Source organism: Acomys russatus, chromosome 1, assembly GCF_903995435.1.
Source record: "Acomys russatus chromosome 1, mAcoRus1.1, whole genome shotgun sequence".
Classification (NCBI taxonomy): Eukaryota; Metazoa; Chordata; class Mammalia; order Rodentia; family Muridae; genus Acomys; species Acomys russatus.
Window position 1 is genome coordinate 9,215,111 of NC_067137.1, and position 24,887 is coordinate 9,239,997.

General features: G+C 42.9%; 1 protein-coding gene across 1 annotated transcript in view; it reads right to left on the bottom strand.

The window, feature by feature from the left end:
* Positions 1–811: 811 nt before the first annotated feature.
* The window catches only part of Dync2li1 (dynein cytoplasmic 2 light intermediate chain 1), a 28,940-nt gene continuing 4,864 nt past the window's right edge, over positions 812–24,887 (bottom strand). Inside the window, exons 3-12 of the mRNA XM_051152979.1 lie at positions 23,208–23,277; positions 18,237–18,325; positions 13,774–13,960; positions 12,609–12,677; positions 11,995–12,072; positions 9,419–9,495; positions 9,035–9,105; positions 6,755–6,852; positions 6,267–6,359; positions 812–934 (exon numbers count right to left, since the gene is read on the bottom strand). Of these exons, the coding sequence (XP_051008936.1) occupies positions 872–934; positions 6,267–6,359; positions 6,755–6,852; positions 9,035–9,105; positions 9,419–9,495; positions 11,995–12,072; positions 12,609–12,677; positions 13,774–13,960; positions 18,237–18,325; positions 23,208–23,277 (895 nt within the window). The 3' untranslated portion in view covers positions 812–871. The remainder of the gene's footprint in view (positions 935–6,266; positions 6,360–6,754; positions 6,853–9,034; positions 9,106–9,418; positions 9,496–11,994; positions 12,073–12,608; positions 12,678–13,773; positions 13,961–18,236; positions 18,326–23,207; positions 23,278–24,887) is intronic.

Sequence of the window (24,887 nt, forward strand, 5' to 3'; positions counted from 1 at the left end):
TGTTACCCTGACTCACGAGTTTTGGCCAGCTTAGTGATAGGCTATGCTTTAAGGCTAGCCTGTTCTTTAAACAGTGATTTTTAAGATAAATATGACAGTCTCACGGGGTGATGAGGGGAGAGGTGAGGATGGAGATTGCTGCTAAAATGATCCATTCTAGACAGTTGGAAATTTCTGGGTTTGAGGACCAGGAACGTACATTTTACATGACTACCTGCAGGTGCCTTTTGTACCCCTTGTTGAAGATGAGATCATGACAGTCAACTCCTTCCTGAAATCCTACCCGCTGTATCTGAGTACACCTTCTAGAAGGACTGTCCAACATGGACCCTTAGCTTTATATGGAGATTGCTACTAGGACCAACAAAATGGCTCAATGGTTAAAGGCATCTGCCACCAATCCTGCTGCCCTGAGCTTGAAATCAGAATCCAAATGGTAAAGTGAGAAATCTTGAAAGTTTTCCTTTGATCGCCATACATAGATGCCACAACACGTACATATACACACTACATATATACACATATATGCATATATGTGTATCTATGTATATAAATGCAGAAAACTTGTAGCAAACACTCTGATTCATATTTCTAGAGAATAAGAGCAGAAACTTACACATGCCAAACAAATGTATACTACTTAGATGTTACAAATAGGTGACAGAAAATTCTTTTATTTTGAAAAGATTACATATAGTGAATATTTTCCTCTCTAAAAGACTTTCGAACATTCAGAAACTTGTGCCAGAACAAGAATAGATTTCTCCTAAGATTCCACATCTCAGCTTTCTTCACATGCTGTCACAGAAGGAAGAAATAATCTTATCTGACCTTGGGAAGGAAGACAGAAACCCACAACAGTAAACCAGGCTCAAGAGTCCAGCTCAATCTGTTTCCAGGTCTTGGAAGAACTTCTCTTGTATTGCTCTAGTTCCTGAAAAAAAAAAAAAAAAAAAAAAGATCTGCATTATTTCAACAATTTATAACTTCTTTTTTAAAGAGTTATTTATTTTATCTGCAGAAGAGGGCATCGGATCTCATTACAGATGGTTGTGAGCCACCATGTGGTTGCTGGGAATTGAACTCAGGACCTCTGGAAGAACAAGCACTGAGCCATCTCTCCAGACCAACAATTTATAATTTCAACAGGTACTTGTGAGCACCACCATGCAGCCTCTTGGCTGTCATTCTCAAGGCTTCCTGTGACTACTGACTCGTTGTCTAGAGGAGAGCCCCAGAGCTCCTGAGCAGAGGAAGCAGCACTCAGAGATGAATTTAGCAAAGTTTCAGACAAAAGTATTTACCGTACAGAATTTGCAAGCTACTTTCAATTAGTGAAACAGAGCATTTATAATTCTCTCTCTCTCTCTCTCTCTCTCTCTCTCTCTCTCTCTCTCTCTCTCTCTCTCTCTCTCTCTCTCTCTCTCTCTCTCTCTCTCTCTCCGTCTCTCTCTTTTGGTTTTTCGAGACACAGTTTCTCTGTGTAGCCTTGATTATCCTGGATTCACTTTGTAGAACAGGCTGGTCTCAAACTCACAGCGATTCACCTGCCTCTGCCTCCCAAGGGCTAGAATTCAAGGCGTGTGCCACCACATACAGTTCCGGGGGTTCAATGCCCTCTTCTGGCCTGTGTGCTAAATATGCACACAGACATACATGCATATGTACAACCACACACACATTAAAAAAGAAGTCAGGGGCGGTGGTGCACCCCTGTAATCCCAGCAACACTAGGAGGGAGAGGCAGGCAGATTTCTGTGAGTTCGAGGCCAGCCTGGTCTACAGAGTGAGTCCAGGACAACCAAGGCTACACAGAGAAATCCTGTCTCGAAAAGAAAGAAACAAAGAAAGAAAATTTAAAAAAGAAATTTGTCGTGCTGATCTGGGTGTGGTGGTGCCTGTCTGTAAGACCAGCCCTGGGGAGGCAGTCCCTGGGGAGGCAGTCCCCGGGGAGGCAGTCCCTGGGGAGGCAGTCCCTGGGGAGGCAGTCCCTGGAGGACATTGAGTTTGAGGTCAGCTGTGTCTCACAGTGAGACCCCAAGGACTGTATACAGCTCAGTGGTAGAGTGCTTGCCTAGCAATCTGTCACCGAGAAGGCACAATCACCCTGTTAGGTACAGTGACAAATGCCTTTAATGCCCGTACCTGGGAGGCAAAGGCAGCAGAGCTCGGCCTGGTCTACATAGTGAATTCCAGGGCTACACAGTGAGACCCTGACTTGAAACAAACAAACAAAAACCCCAAACAGCCCCAAAACCAAAAAATAAAAAATAAAAAGGGTTTTGTCATTGTTTTTCCATGACAGGGTCTCACTATGTAGCCCTGGCTGTTCTAGAACTTGCTCTGTAGACCAGGCTGGCCTCAGACTCAGAGATCTGCCTGCTTCTGCCTCCCAAATTCTGGGATTAAAGGCATGTATCACTACTGCCTGGCTCTGAGAGTAAAGGTGTGTGTCACTACCAGCTCACTTAAAAACCACAGAAATTCAGAGACATAGACATTGGCTTTGGAAATGGCATAGTGGGTAAGAGAGCTTGTACTGAGAGCTTAAGACCTGAGTTCAAATCCCCAGCACCCATGTCAAACAAATAAAAAACGAACAATAGTAAAGCACACGGGCTGTGGACAGATGGCTGCTCCTGCAATGTCTACACAACTGGACACTTAGCTGTCTGCAGAAGGGATGGACTAAGAAGTCAGGGTTCACTTATGCTCAGCCTCTGGGCAGCCTAGTGCAACCAAAGGTAGACATAGGTGCCCCGGAAAACAGCAAAGTGGGAGGAAGACAGGAGACTGCCACTCTGTTGTTTCTAGACATGTTAGTGTTACAGTGGAAGTAGAAACCATGATGGGTCACGTCACCAGGGATCACCTCCGGGCAGCCTCTGCACTTGGTTCCTATCTAACAACTGTACAAAGTGTAGCACTGTTCTAGATAAGCAAAAGTGGCTGTCCTGCAAGATAAAGTGAGCATTGCCCACTGGCTGAGGTTACTAATGGTCACAGGCACTATAAACAAAACCCATCGTTGTGTTCATAAAAAGTGCAGATTATTTTTCAAAGCTATACTTTAAGTTATTAAAACTGAACTGTTGTAGAATTTCAAAGCTGGAGGTAGACTTTAGAATGCTTTTGTGACAATGATACCAAGGCAGTCTTCACTTGGTTTATGTTTGAACAATCCCAATTCAGTTTACCAGTTATTTTCTAGTTACACTATTAAAGGCTGTTAACTTAGGAGCAGTAGGAAACGGGGTGTAGTGGCACCCATCTTTAATCCCAGCCTTCAGGAGGCAGAGGGGATCTCTAGAAGTCTGAGGCCAGCCTAGTCCACATAGTGAGTTCCAGGCCAGCCAAGGCTACATGGCTAGACCTTGTCTCAAAACAATTTCACAGAGGTAAGGTGACCCTTCAAGCTTTGCCTTTAAATGGAAATGGTCGATTGCTTTTAAGCCAGGCGAGGGCAACAGCTTTGCAGTTCCTTGCTGGCTGTGGTATGTATTTTGCATAGAACACACAGAGGAAAAGACCAGGGACTGCTCACCTAGTCATGCCAAAAGAAGGAAAAGGAGTAATCAGTTGATCCAGGACCCAAAACAGCCGTAAGATTTCCAGTATCACTATCAGATGAGCTTCGAGCAATCGGTGTTTCAAAGGCTCTTTACACTGAGTGCATGGCTGCCTGCAGAGCCATTGAAAAGCAAGTGCCAAGATGCTCCCACCCACCCGGATTTCCTTAAGAACCCTTAACGGCTCTGATGACACACGGCCTTGTAGGCTTATGATACTCTGCGCTTATATAATATGATATAATAACATTGTAACAGCTGCTAGAGCATCTTCAGCAAAGGAGGGTAACATCAGTTTTCTCTAACCATGTGAGTCAGGGCGTCAGTGTAATTAAATTACAGCCCTAGGAGCAGAGGGTTGTTTTAAACTGGACATTCAAACAAGATAACTATGGCTGAACAAGAAGACCTTAAAAGTAAAAGCAATTACTTACTTAATCCTCCCCTCCCTTGACTCCTTTTTTAAAAAAATATTTATTTATAACTTTACACCTTAATTGTAGCTCCCCCCCCCTTTTTTTTTTAAAGCTAAGGTCTCACTGTGTAGCCCTGGCTGGCCTGCAACTCCCAATGTAGACCGCAGCCTCCCCAGAGCTAGAATTAAGGTCATGCATCACCATGACCATTTCCCCTTTTATCCCTGGGCTGGCTGGTTTATGTCAACTTGACACAAGCTAGAGTGAGCAGAGAGGAAGTAGAGCCAATTGAGAAAATGCTTCTATGAGATCTAGCCGTAAGGCATTTTCTTAATTAGTAATCAATGGGTCCAGCCCACTGTGAGTGGTGCCATTCCTAGGCTGGTGGTCCAGGGTTCTATAAGGGCTGAGAAAGCCATGGCGAGCAAGCCAGTAAGCAGCGCCCTCCATGGCCTCTGCATCAGCTCCTGCCTCCCGGTTCCTGCCCTGCTTGAGTTCCTGTCCTGACTTCCTTTGGTGATGAACAGTGCTGTGGAAGTGTAAGCTGAATAAACTGTTTCCTCCCCAACTTGCTTTTTGGTCATGGTGTTTCGTTGCAGGAACAGAGCCCCCAACTGAGACAACCCCCTTTAAACAACAATATTGAAAAGAGGCAGAAGGACGAAGCAAGCACTTTCCATACCCACACTCCCTAGAGTGAGGAAGGCTTAGAGCTCAAGGGCCCGAAAGGCACCAAGGACAAAGATGAAGCAGCTTCTGGTGCCCACGTGACATTTGACAGGGGAGACTTTTGAGCAATCAGAGAAATGAGAGCCAGGATTAAAGGTGTGTGCCATTATGCATGACTTAAAAAAATTGATATCAGAATATCAAACTTTAGAATCAAATATCAATTAAATAATTAAGCATCAAATGGTAATCGTTGTGGTGCCTTTACAGCAAACGTGCAAATTACACGAAGATTCTATATGGGCAATCTGAAACCAGCACAACTCATCTACCAGAACAACACAAACAAAACTGGCTTTTAGGCAAAACGAAGATATTATAATTTTTTTAGATAACTTAAAAAATATGTCAGCCAAGAGACTGGAGCTGTCATGATGTGTTGGCTGAACACAGCGGTTGAAGAAGAACGCTCCAAGCACAGAGGCTTGTCTTCCATTTTCACTCAATGTGAAGTCAGAGAAAATAAAATTCCAACGTGTAAATTCAGAGTTCCATATACGTCAGTGCATTACTAACACCTGTGCACGTGACCTTATTAAAGTAGTCACGATGCAATAGAGACAGATAGTGACAGTTAATAATTGACTCTTGAATACTAATTGGGAAGTGACCGCCAATAAACTCTATAGCCAAGGTTCATGTACAATAAGGGTTATATCAGGTCATTTTATTGTCCCCACATCATATTTCATTTTTTCATAACTGCAAAACCATTTAAATATTCATAGCATATTTCCAAGTTGCCTGGAACATGTTTAAATAAAGCATTTTGCTTACTGAATTCTAGGACCTGTTAAGGTAAAGGGTGAATGCTACAAAAATACCCTGGTCACCAGTCCCAGCAGACAAGTGTCTCCAAGTAACCCCTGCCACAGCTCGACTGCCGGAGTTACAAAGTTCTACAGCCCTCTCAGATGTGGCCAGGCTTTCAGTGTGCCGAGTGTGCTACATAGAAGTGCCTCCTACGAGGACAGATAGTGTGACATCTCATTTTATGACAGTAAAAGGAGATCTGACAATGTGTCCAGTACTTATGTCACAGTGAATTCACCAACACTCATGTGCTGAGTAAGAGGTGCACACTGCAATGGGCTATCTTGGCATGTCTACTTGTAAGCACTTTCTTCAGAGATCATGGAGTCTGTCAGTTCTGCCTACACAGCTTACTCTAAAAGGGCAGAGCCCTCACTGGACAAAGGAGCTTTCCTAGCACAAGGATCTGACGGTTGAACGGGAAACAACAGCTGTCACAGACATGTGTGCACGCGCGTTACACAAGAACATCACAAGTGTCTCCCAGCAGCAAGGGTGGCAGCCGTTACCCATCTCTAACATTAAGTAAACTGCAAAATTGAAAAAAGGTTTGAAAACATTTACATTATCTTTGGGTGAAGGAATGACAGGTGATTTCCCAGTTTCTTTTATATGCATATCAGAATCTTTCTATAGAGATGCAATACTTAAACAATTTTTACAAGTAAAAAAATTAAGAATATGTATGAGTTTCCCAATGTACAACCATATTTTGGTGAAATTGAGTCTTGGGAAATACCTGATCCTTCTGAACTCTCATCTCGTCAACTTCCCTCTCCGCATACTGTGGATCCCGGGCGGGGTCCTGGACTGCCTTCAGTGTGCTGACACTCTGAAATGACAACTCTGCAAGTCACTTCATGCCCATAACCCACACTTCACAAAATGGCCAGCATCTGTCTCAGAGACCAAGGTCCCTCAGGCTGGCGCTGAGAGCACTCTGCCGTTTCCAGCTTTCATCAGACTAGAAAATTACCTCAAATGCACCTGCCCCCTTCCCCAAGCCCTGGTCAGACTTCCCTCTCTTCTAAGGGCCAGAGAAGTTTGTTTGGAAGGAGGCAGGGACCATGTCTTACTCAGCTGTTAACCTCCGTGGTGCTTTGTTTACACCGGTCTTAACATTTTATCATTTTGGAACAAGAGAGAGAGATGGAGTTTCATAGTAGGACCTTTGGGGCACTTCCTGTCATAGCTGACTATAGCTTTCCGAGATTGAGGAACACACACCTTTGGTGGGAAGAGTTTTTCATACACTTTTTTCCACAGCTCCATTGGTGAGTGGGCCTGAAGTTTTCCAATGTCACCATCGGGAACAGGAGGAGACCCTAAAATTGAAAGTTTACTCCAAATGACAGCAAAGGTTAAACTATTATAAAGTTAATAAAGCAGGTGCCATTTATTAAAGTACAAACCTTAGGTCACTTGTTTTCCATCTCCATATTACAGACACCATTACGGTGATGCCGACCTAGGCCTCTGTACGTGACGCAGAGGCAGTAGGAAGTAATGTGGGAGCTATAACTCTGACTTCCCACACTCTGTACTGGTATCTGTGCCCCATCAACAGTAATTCCAGAAACACAGTGTGTGTTAGCGATTTCCCTCAACAGCACCACTTATTATACATAAAAGCAATCGCTACCCTGAGTTCATCATTTTAGACGGTGACCTGTCATTATGCATAGCTATGATTCATAACCCTAGGAAGCAACCAAATACTGCTTAGAACTACAGGTGGCACACACATTGCAAACCCATTTAGTACAGAGCTTAAGATGATACTGACTGACCACATACACACGTGTGGAAATGCAGCGTGCTGGAGAGATGTGAGGGCTGTCCTCCTCACACACGCGGCTCGGCTTCCTCTTTCTCCCTTTGAAGTGCTGGGATTGTACTAAGGACCTCATTCGTGCTCGGCACTCTACCCCTGACTGAGCTACAGTCCCAGCCCCCACTATTTTAATGAGGATAATTTATAACTTGAATGTTATAATGAATGTTGAATGAAAAAAATTTTTAAATTAGTCCCTTTCTGGCAATTTTCAATCTAAAACCTAAGATTTTTCTTTCTAACATCTTTATTGTCTCCCTCAACTGTTCAACTATTGGCCTTCAGGGGTTTCCTTACCATCTTGGTGAGAAAGTATTGATTCACTGCTTGAGTGTGTGTGTGTGTGTGTGTGTGTGTGTGTGTGTGTGTGTGTGTGTGTGTGTGTATCTAACAGTGGTGTCGGGAACTAAACTTGGATCCTCTGGAAGAGTAGCAAGTGCTCTTAATTGCTGACCCATCTCTCGGCTCCAGTTCTTGTTATTTTTAAATTCAGTAGTTTGTAAGCCCTTTCTGGCCAACTACTCTCACAGATGGAAGAATTCCATCAGCGTTATCAGTGCACGATTCTCACAGACAGAATTCTATCAGCATTACCTATCAGCACACACAGTGATTCTCAGTGCTCCTGAAATTAAGCTGGCACTAATAACGAAGATGCCAATCTGTCTTTACGACCGTTCCTTAGGCAACACCACCGTTCCATTCCCTGCACTTAAACTATATGCGCAACACTAAAGGTCCCTACAGTTGAAGCCATGTCACCTTAGCTCTTAAGAGCAACAGAGGATGAGAACACCTGCCTGTCACCATGTGAAAAGTCAAACCACACCCAGTGCCTAAAGGACTGCTGGGCCCAAAGAGTGTCACAAAAACCCCAGCTTTCTTGGAAAGATAAGGAGCTTGATAGACAATAGAATTTGTGAGTTGAGAAGACATTTTTCACTAGCTAAGGAAAGCTATTCAGTCTTGCTTTCTTTCTTAAAATTTGGATCTATTCATTTATTTTATGTATGTGTGCTCTGTCTGCGTGTACATCTGCGTGCCAGAAGAGAGCATCAGATCCCAGTATAGATGGTTATCAGCCACCATGTGGTTGCTGGGAATTGAACTCAGGACCTGTGGAAGAGCAGACTGTGATCTTAACCACCGAGCCGTCCCTCTAGCCCCTCTTTCTTGAATTTTGAAAGAGGATCTTGCTACACAGCCTAGTTTGGCTTGAGTTTTAGGCAACCTCTCTAGTGCACAGCACGTACCACCACACGCAACTGAAGAACTGTCTTAGGATGAGAATTACGGCGTGTCTAATGGCTCTCGGTTTCCCCTATCACTTCAGTCTCACATATGCGATCGCTAATTATCATGTGCTCTGGAGTTCTCTGACTACCCTAGACTCCTGGCTGCTTCTAAACTCAGGGAACTAGAATCTGAAAATACATTTTTAAAAAAAGTAGAATAGGGATCAGAATTCTGTCTCCATGCAGTGCCCTATCTTCTATCACAAATATGTCAGTGTGCTGCAAGGCACATCAGTTCTGGCATACAAATAAATACATATGAAATAACTGTCATGATAATGAAGCCAGAAATGGTAGTGTGCTAGAGACCAAAGAAGCCAGGAAGTAAAATCAATAAGCAATTTAAAAAGATTAAACAATATTAATAAGTTCACCAACCTATTTGACATAAAGAATCCAATCCCGCTGTGATAAACAGTGGTTTATTCTGATCCACACATATTGATTTGCTGTATGGGAAAGAAAAGATTCTAATTTAGTTCATCAATTGCATATGCTGCCACACTCTCCTATACAAGGGCCAGGCTTTATCTAAGTCACTGATGAGCACATTGACCCAAATGGACCTGTGAATGTTGACTGTATAAACGAACACCATTGTAAAGCCAAAGCAAGAGAAAGAAAAAGGCCAAAAAGGCTAAAACTTTCAATTCCATTTAAAATTAATAGAAGAAAATAATAACAAAATGAAAGCCACTAAGATAGAAGGAAGGAGATCAGGGAGCAAGAATAACGGAATGATTGGAAAATACTTAACAGTACCTCTTATCAATACCGAATGCCAACTGGTTAATAACACCTCGGATTTTCAGTAGCAGGGCTTCTGATTTGCTGGCAAACTTAAAAACAAACAGGATCTTGGATTACAGTCTGCTCTGTAATCTCTGTAACAGGTAAAAATATGGTTCTGAAAAGCACAGACGGCGAGAGAATTACATCTTCTTTGCCTCAAAAGACTTACATTTGAGTAAACAAAACAGAAGCTGAATAAAGAAATCTTGCTAAGCTTGCCTCATTTTCCAGAGTTCATGTGTGCATAACATGGAAAGGGCCCCTGTGAACACACCAATCATTTCACCTACACAAATGATCAGAATTTTCTTTCAATTTGCACAACTGTGTTTGCCTGGAATGTTTGTGGTCTGTGTTGTCACAAACACTCCTGTGTTCTAAATTAAAATTCCCCTAATCTAATTGGGTTGGTTAAACAGTAAGAGGCATATATCAAAAGTGACTGTGGCAGCTGCAGGGGCCCCGCTGCCATCACAGCAGTTGTGTGGCAGCTGCAGGCAGGACAGTCACAGAGATGCTCCCTGAAGTTTGTTCTTAGCTTTGTTTTTGAACTGCCTGCAGAGCCTGAAAAAAGAGTCACTGAATACTCTCACAGGTGGAAGCTAAGAGAATCAAATCGCAGCATTTTAGACCTTTTAGACCGTGAAAGGAGGTGGTTTCTATCAGTAATTAGGCTCTGACCTGGGGAGAAAGCAGGATGCATGGTTTCTCTACAGACTGTTTCAGCCATGGTCTGCCTTCCGAATACCTCACCGTTTAAAGACAAAGGCAAGCTCAGCCTGAGATGTGTAAAGTCAGGGGTGGGTGACTGAAAACCAGAATGGCAAATACACGTGCAAGATCTACAGGACAAATTTAATTCTGGCGTAAGAACAGGCTCACAGAGGAAGTGCTCAAAGGTGGCACCAGGGTACAAAGCTCAGATACATGCTTATTATGTGGTATTTAAAAATAGAGAAAATTTTAATAAAAAACCGATTGTTGTACTTAATTTTACAATGTAATTATATATTTATTACAATATAATTAATACATTGTTATTGATTTTAAACTAGGTAATTCTATGGTATTTTGTTTTTATTATGTGGGTTGAAGAGAAAAGCTAACCACAGTGTGTTTCACAGGGGGTGAGCATGGGAGGACACTAGAAGTTTTCTCACTAACTTGCAACTGTGCCTCGCAAACAGCCTCCACACACAGCTGTTGAACTCCTCTGGAGTCATCTCAGTGCAGGGAGCTAGGTCATGCTCTCCCGGAGCAGCCCATTCCATCTTCAGACAATGACTGGTTACAGCGTTCCTCTCCATCGATTAGGAGTAATGCATTGGTATTAGAAGGTTCCTTTGTATTGATTTTTTTCAAAATGGTAAAAATGTTTCCCAAAGCGTCCTGTGCACCTGACTTACCGACACATAGAGTTTAGGCTAAACAGGCAAAGAGAGCACACATGGGATGTGAAGTGCTGCAAACACACAGAACTGAAACCATACAGAACGCTCAGCACTTTCAGCCATGACAGCGAAGGGCTCAGTCACGCTGTCTCTACATTTCTACGAGTGCACTGGGAGGAAAGGAAACCACTAGGTGTGTATTCAGATACTAAGGTGGCTTTGTTTTTGTTCTTTGAGACAAGGTCTCATTATACAGGCCTGGAAAAGGCAGATTACTTTAAGTCGTAAAATTAATCTTTTCATTGTACATTTTAAGTTTGCCTAGCAAAAGCAGTTTCGAAATTAAGGTAGTATTTTTCAGCAAAATTATTTTATATTTCCTCTTTTGTTTAAAGGATAAGTGGCAAAAGCCGGCCTGCTACAGAAGACAGTTACAATTATCCACTTCCTGGGTTGTTTTGGGACAGGTCTTACATGTAGTTCAGGCTGGCTTGCACTTGACTGCCTCCTGCCTCAGTCTCCTGAGGATCTGGCTAACACCATGTTCACTGGCGAGCTGTGTGTGTCACCTCAGGCCCCAGGCTTAGGGCTTCACACACCCCTCAGCTGCTCCATGAGGTGCTTATGAAGACAGCCCTGTTTCCATTCCAGCTTTCCTGAGGCGGGGGTGGGGGGTGAGGGTGGGGGTGGGGGTAGGGGGTTGGGGGTGGGGAGCTTAAATGACTTGCCTAAAACCACATGTCTATAAAGTGGTCACACTGACACTGACCCAGGCAGCATGACTTCAAAATTCATGACTTTAACCTCTATGGCAGCATCTCTTTTACATAAAAAAAAAAAAAAAAAAATCTTATCCGCAGCCCCCCACCCGCCCTGCATTTTCTTTTAAGGAAATATAGATCTTAATTCTTAAAGAGAAACATAAAAATGAGTGAATACAGCAGCATATCTCTGTAAGCTTGCCTGGGCTGTCAGATGCCAGCAGTACAGGAGGAGAGGCCAGGCACCGGGGCGGCCTGTAGACCCTGCCTGACAGCCTGCAGGGATTGAAGTGTGTGCTATTGGGTGCGTCCATCATTCACATCTATGCAACCAGCTCCTTTCTCCACACTCCCTCCTCTCCATGCAAGCCCAAATGACAGGAGAAGCACTGACCATCAGCGAGGCTCCATAGTAGTGCGCAATAAACCGAAGTGTCTTGCATATCACCTTTCTCTTCTCAGGATCAAAATCCTGTAGGAGAAAGTAATTGAAAGGAAAAAATGAGCTGAGGTCTCAGCACCTCACTCAGGGAGAAGTGCATTACTTGTTTTTAAACCCCAAGCCGAGGAGTCGGGCTTGGTCACCTCCACGTTCATGTCCACAGAGACTGAGCGGGGCCGCAGCTATCAGATGTGTTTAAACACTTGGCTTAGGAGAATCCAGATATAAGCACGCATTTCATCCTGCGGAATACCCTAAGGATTCTCTGACAAGCCAAGATAAGAAGAAACTAATTTCCTACTTTCTTCAATTTAAAGTTGGGAAGTAAATCTTATCCCTCAGCGCTGGAGATTTGTTTTTTAAGTCTTCAGCCTTCACCGCTGTTCTAACCACTGGACTCATTTCCTTTATTGCCCTGGGTTGTCCTTACGGCATCTTCCCTTCTAAAATCTTTAAGATGGGTGTCTCTGAGCCTGTCCCAGCCACAACCTTTGTTCTTGTTTCATCATTTTTATTCCTCCCCATGAAGCACAGCTGCACATACCCAGTGAAACGGAAGCACTTACCTGAAAAACATCGTATTTACTTCCAATTATGACCAGAGGTATTGGAAATGGGTCAATTAATTCACGATCCTGTTAATGAATAAATTAACTTGATTATACTTGTGTATTTCTATGCCCTCAGGAATATCTATTTACTTCAAAACCACCATTTTTAGTCCCTTCATGGATGTCCACCATATTTGCTGTTATAAGAGCTTGTTACAATGGTAAGTTTCACTTCATTCTGTATTCTAAGTGCAAGGTCAGAACAGCAATTCCCAAAATACCATGGTGTTTATTTGTTTTGTTGTTCTTTTTCTTTTTCTGTTGTTTTGGGGTTTTGTTGTCATTGTTCGTTTGTTTTATGTTTTCAATTTTGTTTTTGTTTTTGTTTTTTTGAGACAAGCTTTCTCTGTGTAGCCCTGGCTGTCCTTGAACTCACTCTATAGACCAGACTGGCCTTGAGCTCAGAAATTCACCTGCTTCTGCCTCCCGAGTGCTGGGATGAAAGGCGTGCCCCACTACCGCCCGGCTCCTGCTCTGCTTTCCCGCACACACATCATCTTTATGGAGTTCCTGATTTATGTTAATTGTTTGCAGCTTGGCGTTGTTTTGCTCTGAGACTATGTGAGACACATGTTCACAGACTATGGACACCATGAACTTCTTCCTTTAGCTTTCTAGAAGACAGCATTCCAGACTGTATTTAATATACTTGTGTTGCTGTCACGGCAACATTATAGCTTCAGTAGTCGTGAGATGATAGGGGATCCTGATGACATGTGACATGTGACACTAAATGTATGTAGAATGCAGTGCTGGGGAAGACGCTTCAAACTCCGCTCCTGCTTTAATCTGTAGCTTCAGCCAGTCTTTGCCAGTTCAAGCTGGATTTTCATCTTCATTTTACAGAGATTATAAAATCAATATAAAAAATCTACTCTAAAACCCGTTTGTCTTGGTTGGTGAGATACATACCATAATAAGCACAGCAGACACCTAACAGGAAGACGCCATCTTCTCACTTTGCGCTCACTGAGGTCTTATGAAATTGCTATGACTTTCCAGTGGACAGGTTCATCTACATTAAATGGGTTTTAAGTCATGCAGAAAACTAAGGAAGCTGTGTTGTGATGCCAGCTCTATTCTGAGTGGCACTGACGGCAGAGCAAACCGATCAACTCACCGGATGGTCCTTCTGCATTGCACTCCACATCCTCTGCCTCACCTCAGAGGCGGCTTTAGAGTTTGTCTTCGCCAGTTTCATGATCACTTTGTCTACATGCCTTTTTGTGGCTTGCAGCAGATTTTCCATGGTGGTCCAAAGGTCATTAGGTTTGGAAAGATCCAAAACAAGAACAATAGAAAATGTCCTAAAGAAATGAAAACAGCTTTGACCAACAGTGACTGCTCTGAGATGTGAATGCCCTGAAAGCTACCACAGTTCAAGAAAAACCCAGCATGTGTTATTCTAACATAGGAGTGAGAGTGAGAGCTCATTATGGCCTCTGTACTCTGGCGTTCTCCCTTACGGTTACTCAGCATTACAACGGGAAACAATCCAGTTTAGACAGAGAAGCTGAGAGCGAATGGTCCCGGTGATGCTGTGTTTAGACCTAATTTTACCTTGTGCTCTAGAGAAGAGGAGCAAAACTCTCAGTGGCGATGCTAGCAGCAATGCAATGTAAACAGAAGGAAGCAGACACACTGACGAGCCTTGCTGCCACCTCAACAGGGTTACTTAGCCTTTATGAGAGCCTCCCTAGAAGAGGTGATGATGCCCTTTTTGTGGATCTGAAATTTTAATAAATATGCATTTTTACACATTAAACATAAATCTAAACTTAACAACAAAATGACCCACTTAAAAATGGATTCAAATAACTCTGAAGAGATATGCTGCTGGCCAAGGAACTCATGAAAAGATGCGTAAGGACTGGAGAGATGGTTCAGCAGTTAAAAGCACTGATGGCTCTTCCAGAAGATGAAGGTTCAATTCCCAGCACGCAAGCATCTATGACCCCAGTTCTGGGTGTCTGACACCCCCTGCTGGCGTCTGTACGCATTGCATGCATGTGTTGCCCAGCTACACATACATGCAGGCAAAACACCCATATACCTAAAATTTCTAAAAATTAAAAAATGCCCAACAATTTCAATCATGAGGAAAGGATAAAGCAAATGCATGACGAGAGCATGGTTTCACAGCCATTAAGGTAGCTGCTACTGAAGAAAAGCGGATAGGAAGTAAGTGCCGCTGAGAATACAGAAACCCTAGGACTCTGTGCATCACTGGTGAGGATGTAAGATGCTGTGGCCAGCTGTGGGAACAGCGTGCAGTTCCTGAAGCAACACAGCAGCATTGCCACGTGATCCAGCAACTTCATTCCTACGTCTATGCCCAAAATTTTGAAGAAGCTAAAATGTTTTTGTTATTTGTTTTTTAAGAAGAGGACTCACCTTGTAGCCCTGGCTCTTCTGGAACTTACGTAGCTGAGGATGGTCTTGAACCCAACATGATCTGCTTGCCTAGGCCCCAGGCTGCTGGGATTCTAGGCACGAGCACGGTACCCGGATGGGAGCCGTGCTCGAAGAGGCATGTGGGCATCTATGCTCAGGGCAGCACCATTCACAGCAGTAAAGGGAGCACCATCCCACACGTCCCCGCATGGGTTAATGGATGAACAAACTAGTACATGCATGCAATGGAGGATGCCCACTTTTACAGAAGAGGGCGTTCACACGTGCTAAGATGTTATGCTAAGTTAAATAAACTACAAAAAGGCAAATACTATAGGATCTTATTATATAAGACACCATGGTGTCAAACTGCTCACAGCCTCAGGGACTTCACAGCAGGAAGACGAGAAGGCCCTAGGAACGATGTGTTTGGTGTGGCTGTACAGCAGTGGAAATGTCCTTCATGCCACAGAATAACTCACTGGTAAGTGGCATCAGTGGTAAATTTTATGTTATGTGTATTTTACCAACTGAAAAACAAATACACACACATATAAAGAGAGAGGAATGCTTTAGTAAATGGTCATAATGAACAGACATTTAATCATGATCAATTTTTTTTTTGAGATCGGGTTTCTCTGTGTAGACCAGGCTGGCCTCAAACTCAGAGATCTGCCTCTGCTGCCAGAGTGCTGGGATTACAGGTGTGCGACACCACGCCCAGATCAGAGCTAACAGTCTAATTCAATAGGCAAATATTCTGCTGGGAGACAAGATGATGCTATTTATTTATTTTGTGGTGTCCAGTCAAACCGGCTATTTTGGGTAACTCATAGAAATTCATACAGTATCTAAAGTCTGTGCCCATGGTCTCAGTTCGGAATCATTTAGACACTAACTAACAAGTGTATGTGCACAGTTCCTGTCCAGCCAGTCTTCTCTGCATCACCCTATTGAGCTTATACACAGTCAGCTTCACTACAGACTCATCCAGGGACCATGCAGTGGCAAAGCACTAGCTCACCCTTAGAGTTCAGTATACTACACTTTGTACTTTTGTTTGTTAAAAGACTGATGCAGACTTTTTACTGTGGTTGAATAATATAAGTAGTTTTAACATTGAAACAGGCAAATGTGGAATGGATTACCCAAGTTTCTGTTTCTAGTCCTTGTGTTGCTTTGTACCTTCTCTATGGCAAATGATAGTAAAGGAAGCAGCTTAAAATCATTAAAGTGGGATCAGACCACAGGAAATGGTCTATTGTCAATTATCCAAAGTCTGCAGAAACACTGTTCTATGAACATTCATGTGAAAGGTAAACATGTAATCTCTTGTGGCCATATGTCAGTTTCTCAGTGTGCTGAGGTTTGCCCAATATAAGGAAATTATGTGTCAAACTCATTCCAGTTTAAAAATTCTCTGTGATTAGCAACTACATGAAGGAAAATCCCCTCCAGTCCCATCTGCTACCCAGCAGCCGACCCTGGACCCAGGCCTGGGCTTAATCCATTACAACCCAAAGCTGGCTCCAGCTGCCCTCGAGCCCAGGGACAGGAAGTCTCAGACCCCACACAGTGAGCTGTTAAAGAAATATGGAAAGTTTTCACTTCCTGTAGAACCCTGAATTTCCAGGGTCTGCCGAGGTCTCAGATTAAGGGGATGAGTCAAGTACAAGTGAGGACTTGATCAGGAGCCAAGACTCAGCACAGGCAAAAGCCACCTCTGCTGCAGCCTCCCGCCTCTGGCCACACAAGGTGGCATGGTTCCTTAGCTCATTCCCCGCTCTACCACCCCGTCTCAATGGTCAACTAGGAAGCTTGGCTTATCTCCTTTAAAGAAAGACAATTAAAGAAAAGTGAAAGCTGGGTGGGTGGAGGTGGTGCATGCTTTTAATCCCAGCATTTGGAAGCAGAGGCAGGCAGATATCTCTCAGTTTAAGGCCAGCTTGGTCTACAGAGTGAGTTCCAAGACAGGCAAGGCTACACAGAGAAACCCTGTCTCAAAACCACCACCACCACTACCACCACCACCACCAAACAATTAAAAAAAAAAAAAAAAAAAAAAAAAGAGGCACCCATGAACAAACAAAAGAAAGTCAGTCAAATGTAAAACTGTGTAGCTATGAAGTTCCTTAACAAACCAAAGCAAAGCAAAGCAAAGCAAAACAAAACAAAACAAAACAAACTGTTCCAAGGAAAAGGTCGTCACAAGCAGAATCTAGGACTTGCATGCTTTTTAACCCCAGTACTCAGAAAGCAGAGTCAGGTGGATCTCTGTGAGTTCAAAGCTACCTGAGGCTACATTGCCAGACCCTGTCTCAAAAATCAAAGAAAATAAATAATATTTTACTAAAAGAAAGAGACCACTGGATAAACAAAGCCAATCTGACCTGTATCCAGTTAGCTCTAAAAAAACACCTGTCTTGCAAAGAGACATGAGCTCATCCCTAAGGGTCTTCATGCCTGAAATGACACAAGTACCTGCTGAGTCCTCTGTCTTTGGTCCAAGCAACAGCAATGTTCATATTAATCTCGGGCAAGAAATACACTTCAGATTTAATTTATTTTTCTTGGCTAAGATCAGTTCCCAGCAACATAGAAGTGTCACAAGTTCCATACCTGATATGGCCAATGCATGGGAGTATCTGTGTGTTTGGAGTTTACCCTTGGTTTTGGGTCTTAAAAGTCAGTGGAGAGACCTTTCCTCTCCAACACAGTCATCCTTTGGACGAAGCCCAATGATATTAGTGTGTTACATTCCACAGGAGACTGACACCAGCCAGCTGGAGGAAAACCCAGGGCTGAGTTAACTCACACTAAGATAGAGTGGAAGGAATTCAGCTTTTCATACTTTTGAAAATGAATTCATCACCCAAATACTATTTGACATTTTTCCTCGCTAGCAGGCTTATAAAATACATTGCTGGCAGTGATGTATCTCACTCAGCCCTGGCCGGAAGCTCGAATCTTTCAAGATTTCTCTGGAGGTACTACAGCCCAAGCTCATGGGAAGGAAGAACTGCAAACCTCCAGATAGTATAAAACTGTCTCAAAATGATGGCTCACGCCCATCACCTCCCACTCACCTTAAGGACATCCCACAGACATGCTGGTGACCTCCTACTCACCTTAAGGTATCAGTGGTGATGGGTGGACATCCCATAGACACACCCATGACCTCCCACTCACCTTAGGGTATCACTGGTGATGGGTATGCTGATTAAGTCCAACAGAGAGGTTCCTCCACCCAGTTCCCAAAAGTGAGCGATGTCTTTTGGCTGAAAGAAAATAGAGGGTCTAAAAAAATGTTCATTTTAAAACTTTTAAGTGTTTTGTTATACTTTAATTAACATATATTAGTGATAATTATAGGTATAAAATGTTCACCCCTTAACTAACCCTTTCTTTTTACTTGAAACTGTTTGCTTCCTCTATGCCATGCTTTGAGATGCACCAAATGCATTCCAAAGAACAAAGTCATCTACGTCTTTCTGTGAACATAAATACCCACCATGCTTAGACCTTATATCAGGCAAGCACAGTGCTCCCAACTCTATACATATTAATATCACATGAAATAGAGATGTAAATAACATTTAAGCATAAGCACTCAGTTTAACATGTTTGGGATTCTAGCTGGACATGAAACAGTGAAATAGGACATTCTGACCTGGAAATGCTGATGCTCACAACTGAGTGAGTTGTACAGGTAAAACCTGAGAAATGGACACAGCGGATGACAGTCTAGGCCTGAGCACAGGTATCGCCCTGAGGATCCCAGCAGGTACCACAGTACTGACAGGTGTGGGCAGGGGGTGGGATAAGGTTAGCCTTTCAGCTTGCAGGACTCTTCAGCTAAGAGGGGATTACAGGGCCAGGTAGCCATGCAGCTTGGGACAGTATGACCCGAGCCTACCTCCTGGGACTGCTCACTGGGCCACCTCCATTGTCAACTAACACTCTGATGCTGAAGTGCCCTTGTCCTGTGCATCTAGAACTCATAATGAAACATTTAATCTGACAAAGACGTGAAGCTTTGAGAGTATATATAGATAACCTCCAAAGCTGAGGAGAAAAACAGGTGACAGTCACATGGGTTTTCACGTGCTTGCTACCATAACTAGGATGTGTGGACGGCAGTTAAGTACATTTTAGGTGAATATATGTTATTTTCCTTTTCTTGGGACAAATGTTCATTTTACTATTTTACTATTGTTGATACATGAATCACTATAATGTTTGTGGAATGAGTCATTTTTCACTGGAAAATCTCTCTTGCTTTACAACGTGACAAAGAAAGGGTTTACGGCCCTTCTCAGAAGTGAAGTTTGTGAGAGCTGTTGCAACTTTCCCATAAAAAGAAGAACATAAACCACGTGAATCACAAAAATAAGATTCTCCTGCATCTCAGCATGTTATTCTTGTTTCCTTTTAGTTTTTCAGTTTGAATAATCAACTTTCACTGGTAGAACCTGAAAGCAATAGCAGGCAGTTTCAATCCTTGACTCATCCGTCGCATAGTCCATCCATCCTTCCATCCTTCCTTCCATCCTTCCTTTCTTCCTTCCATTCTTCCTTCCTTCCTTCTTTTCATTATTTTTCCCTTTATTTCCTTTTCTCTTTCTTATTTCTCACTGTATGGTCCTGCCTGGACTGGAACTTGCTACACAGACTAGGTTGACTTTGAACTCACCAATATCCCCCTGCTTCCAACTCCCAAGTGCCAGGGTCATGTGTGTGCTCCACCGTGCTTGGCCATATCATCCTTTAATACAGTGTCTAATGAGCACACATTTGAACTAGATCATTCTATACAAGTGTGCTTCTTGATGGGGGGTAGTAGGACCTTCTGCTCTAGACTGTTCTTCCACACACCTAAGTTTAAGAAATGATCCCTTGCCGGGCATGGTGGCACACGGCTTTAATCCCAGCACCAGAGAGGCAGAGGCAGGTGGATCTCTGTAAGTTCGAGGCCAGCCTGGTCTACAAAGTGAGTCTAAGACAGCGAAAGCTACACAGAGAAATCCTGTCTCAAAAACAAAAACAAAAAACAAACAAACAAACAAAAAACAAAACAAAACAAGCCAAAACCAAACCAAACCAACCAACCAACCAACCAAATGATCCCTTTTGCCACAAGACTTCCAGAAGAAATCGCACTTAAGAATGTCTGTCCCAGCCAGGTGTGGTGGCGCACGCCTTTAATCGCAGCACTCAGGAGGCAGAGGCAGGCAGATTGCTGTGAGTTCGAGGCCAGCCTGGTCTACAAAGTGAGTCCAGGACAGCCAAGACTACACAGAGAAACCCTGTCTCAAAAACCAAACCAAACCAAAACAAGAACGTTTGTCCCTACACCACACACTGCTCTACGCTCTTTCTCTACGCCGACCACTCTCTAACATCCTTTGAACAGACACAAAACAGGTGGAAACAGACTCAGTTGGGCCGATGATCTCAACAGTTCTACCAACTTTTAGAATTTGTTCCCTCTCAAAATGCTAGAGATTGAACTCAGGGACTAAAGACTGCTAGACAAACCCTCTAACACTGAGCTACATTCCAAACTCTCTATTTTTTAAAACACTAATAATTTAGATTTTGAACAGTTTATTGTCAGAGAAATTTCACAGTTTAAGCCCTACCTTTTAAGAAGATTTTTAGAGAAATAAAAAGCAACTCATAAAATAGATATGGTTCTGTTCCCAGCAAGCACATTAGGTAATTTAATGCACTCATCTGGTAGGTACTTGACTCATGTGCAAATACTCAAAGATACACATGTAAACATATAATTAAAGAAAAAAAATCTTAGAGTTACCATGTATTGTGTGTGTGCTTGGTGGGGGATGGGGAGGATGGGGGCCAGATTATACTAGATAGTATATGTGACCAAGTAAAACATCCAATACCCAGAATGGTGACATTTTGTTGAGTTGCTGGCCAAAGGGGTTCCATAGACCACGCCTCATGCTACTCAAACATCTCAGGCCACTGCCAATACTATTGTTTACCTGCCATAACTGAATGTCAAGGCCCTGTTGCTGAAAACACTACTTACTGATGTCATCGAACATGAAGAAGTTGAGCTCATGCTCAGCTAGAAGCTTCATGTCTACTGATTGGTAGTCACAGTGTTGGGAGATACTGTCAGAGGCGAATAGTAATCCCCAATCCCACCAGCTACAAATCCTGCAACAGAGACCTGCCTGTAAGTTATACCGGTGCAAAACTGGCACAGAGGTAATGGCAGAAACCAATCATGTTTTGATTATGTTTAAGGCCTACCCATGAAATAAAGCCCATATCTGACACTGTTAATGAGGACATGAATATGAGACTAGATAGGTCATGGGACCAAGGGAAAACCTACTGCTATTATTTTTATAAATGAACATTGCAATAAAATGACTCCTAATGACAACTGCTATACTCACATATCAGTGCTATAAAGAAATTTTTATCTAGCAACATGGCTGCTCTGGCAAGGGATCACATCCAAAGTTTTCTAGGTCTATATGATCCAGACAGAATGAAGACATGCCCTTAGTACACACCTTCAGTCCCTAACAATGAAGGTAAAGTTAATTTGTAGAAGGAAGCAGCCATATTTTAAAGCGATGTCTAATTGAGGGGCAGACAAAGTGACGAATCAGAGAAAGATCTGACAGAATGAGTCAGACATAGGATAGAGAACAGAGAAAACAAGCTAGACACAGGTGAAGACAGAATGGGCCGGAGAACAAGGGGAGAGAGAAGATTAAAACATACTACCAAAGTTAGTATGAGTCCAAACAGAGCAACTCACTCAGAGCTGAGAGAAGCTGGATTGAATCAGTCAGCTGGGAAGATTAGATTGCACAGAGGCTAGAAGCTTCCAGGCCTAGGCCTGGAGATAGTTATAACAGGGAACTAAACACTACGGGATCAGCTCAAGCCGTGTATTAGCAGAGCTTGGGTATGACTTTCACCTCATCTCATCATGTGAGAAAATAAAAGCAGTATTTACACATTACACTTCTCAAATCTCATCAGAGAAGCTTACTGCAGTAGATCCACTGTGCTATAGCAGGTACCTACCAGACAGTGTTTAGACAGTGAGAGACCCTAGATGGCTGTCTTTATCAAACCTCCCCTTGAGGTTCAGGAATCTACTGGAAGAGGGGGTGGGAAGATGGTACAAGCCAGAGGTGGTGAATGCACCTAAGGGTACACATCTTCCAGACACAACAGGGCTGACACACATATGTACAAGGATTGCATAAGCTACAGTGACATAAAATACCACACGGAGAAGGGAAGGGCCACCAAATTCCTGACCAAGAAACGTTGCAATGGTAGCTGCTGGGAGGGGAAGGAAACAGCCTTCTCCGGAGGCGTCCCGCTGGGCACATCAACCACACTCCAGGGCAGGCCTCGTGCTCAGGAGCAACTAACTGACAAAAACAAAATGAGGCCATGCTGTCCCACGTGCTTTTGGGGTACGGTTTGGTGGTTTTGTCTTCTTGCCTTTGTTTTGTTTTGTTTTGCTTTGTTTGCTTTGGTTTTTCTCTCTCTATTGAAGGAAGACTCTAAAGCAGAGTGAATAGGAGGTGGAGGCGGACGTGGGGGAGGGAAAAGTATGTCCACATTATATTATATGACAAATCTAAAAAATATATTTTAATTACAAAAATGGAGGCAGTAATAATGTTATTTCCATCTGAAATACAGAAAAAAAATCCCACCTATACCATCAAATTTCAAAAAATCTTATTTCATGCTGGGCCTGCTGTCACATGTCTGTAATTCTGACAATACTCAGAAGGCTGCAACAGGAGGATTGCAAATTGGGGCCATCGGGGCTACACAGTGAGTTTCTGGCTAGGCTGAGATACATAATGAAAAACAAAACAAAACCCTGAAGGAAAAGTATCACATACAGAGGGAAGTCTTCACAACATTAAAGTGAACAAAGAACTGTACAAGGACCGTAAATAAATCACTTTCAACACTTCTTGCAGATTAGGTGGGCTTTCCATCAGCTGAACCGCATGTCAAGTTTAAAGCACATACCTATGACATGCGCAGTGGCTATGCTTACTGTTAGCAGATAACATGAGGCAGCGTCAGCATCATGGCTTGCCATCTGAGACACGAGAAAAGACTCCAAAATGAACTCACTGTGTTGTGCCCCTTTGTTCTTCTTCCATATGTATATTCCAAAGCTAAGGTTGGCTTTGCCGGCTCATCCCTGTACATTAAAGGAGACGTTATATCATGACGGTGGAGCTGGTTTCTTTCGCTATAACCCATTTTCACATCCTCTTAAACACTTTATTAGGAAAGAGGTTACCTTGAATCACTAGCACTGAGGTAAAGTGACATTATTCCTTCAAAGCTACCTTAAGAGGTTTTAGTGGCAGGTGCAGGAAGGGATGCTGGGGACCTGGCGGGGGCCTGTCGAGAAGCAGCACACTGGAAGCATCAAGGGCCACGCTGGGGTAGCAGCTCTCTGAACTCAGGCCATATGGGAAACACTAAATCGTTTGCTCACCCTCAGAGTGGGAGCTGAGAACCCAATGGCCGTCAACTACTAAGGACATTAGAGGGAGACGTTTATGCAGTACTTTATTTCATATATGAGAGTTTAAAAAATGATATGAACAAGGGCATAAAACCAACAAAAGATTTGTAAAACATCTAAAGGATTTAATAAACTACTTATGCAGCTTAAATTGTTTGGTAAGCAATTTTATGGTATATTCATTTTTAATGTTGTAAGAAATATATGAAATAAATGTTATGGCATACCATTTTAACTGTGTTGTTCACGGTATGAGGTATACTGACTTACATTGCTGTGCAACCAATCCTCAGGACTTCTCAAAGGCAAAGCTGCAACTCCACCTGCATTGGACAACTCCCCATGCCCCTCTGCCAGTCCCTGGCTACCGCCCGCCCACCTGTGCTACTGTGAGACTAACTGCTCTGTACTCATACAAAAGGAAGCAGATAGCTTTGTCTATTTTGTGACTAGCTCATGTCACGTAGGATGGCATCTTAGCCTCCACCTCCATTGCAGAGCATGACGACATTTATTTGTTTGTTTGTTTACTTTGAATTAAGGATTTACTTGTTTTATGTAGATGGGAATGGGTCTGCATGCATGTGTGTGCACTATGTGCATGCCAGGTGCCTGCAGAGGCCAGGAGGACTTGGATCCCTTGGACTCACAGATAGTTGTGAGCTGCCACGTAGGTGCTGGGAACCAAGCCTGAGTCTTCTGCAAAGACAGCAAATGCTGTCCACTGCTGGACTTCTTTCCTTTTTGAGGTTGAATAATATATTTAGTTTAAGCCTGTAGAACAAAATCCACAAGTTTAAATCTTGTGATTTGTATATTTCTATTTGTTGAATAGTTTGAACTTTACCTTGGAAGATATTCTTGATATACACATCAAGATATTGTTTGGTCATATTTCCTTAAGGATATAACTCTTTTAGGAAGCAAGATGCTTCTCTTAAAATAAAATGTCTAACATGGGTAACCTACAATTTGAAAAATCATCCTTTTTCTGGGCACACTACAAGAAGGCCAAAATGAACAATTTTCATTCAATGTCACAGTTTATGGCACTTTATCTTAAACTGTCACACTGGGTGACTTATTATAGAAAACACATATTACAATCATTGTTCATACAGTCTTAAATTAGGCAGAATAAAAAGAACTTAAATATCAAAGCAGCAAAGCCCCGAAAAAAACATAAGTGCCACTGGAGGCAATATGGTAACATCTCTCCTTTGAACAGGAAAATCTAGTATCAACCCAGAAGTTTTTTGTTTTTTGTTTTTTGTTTT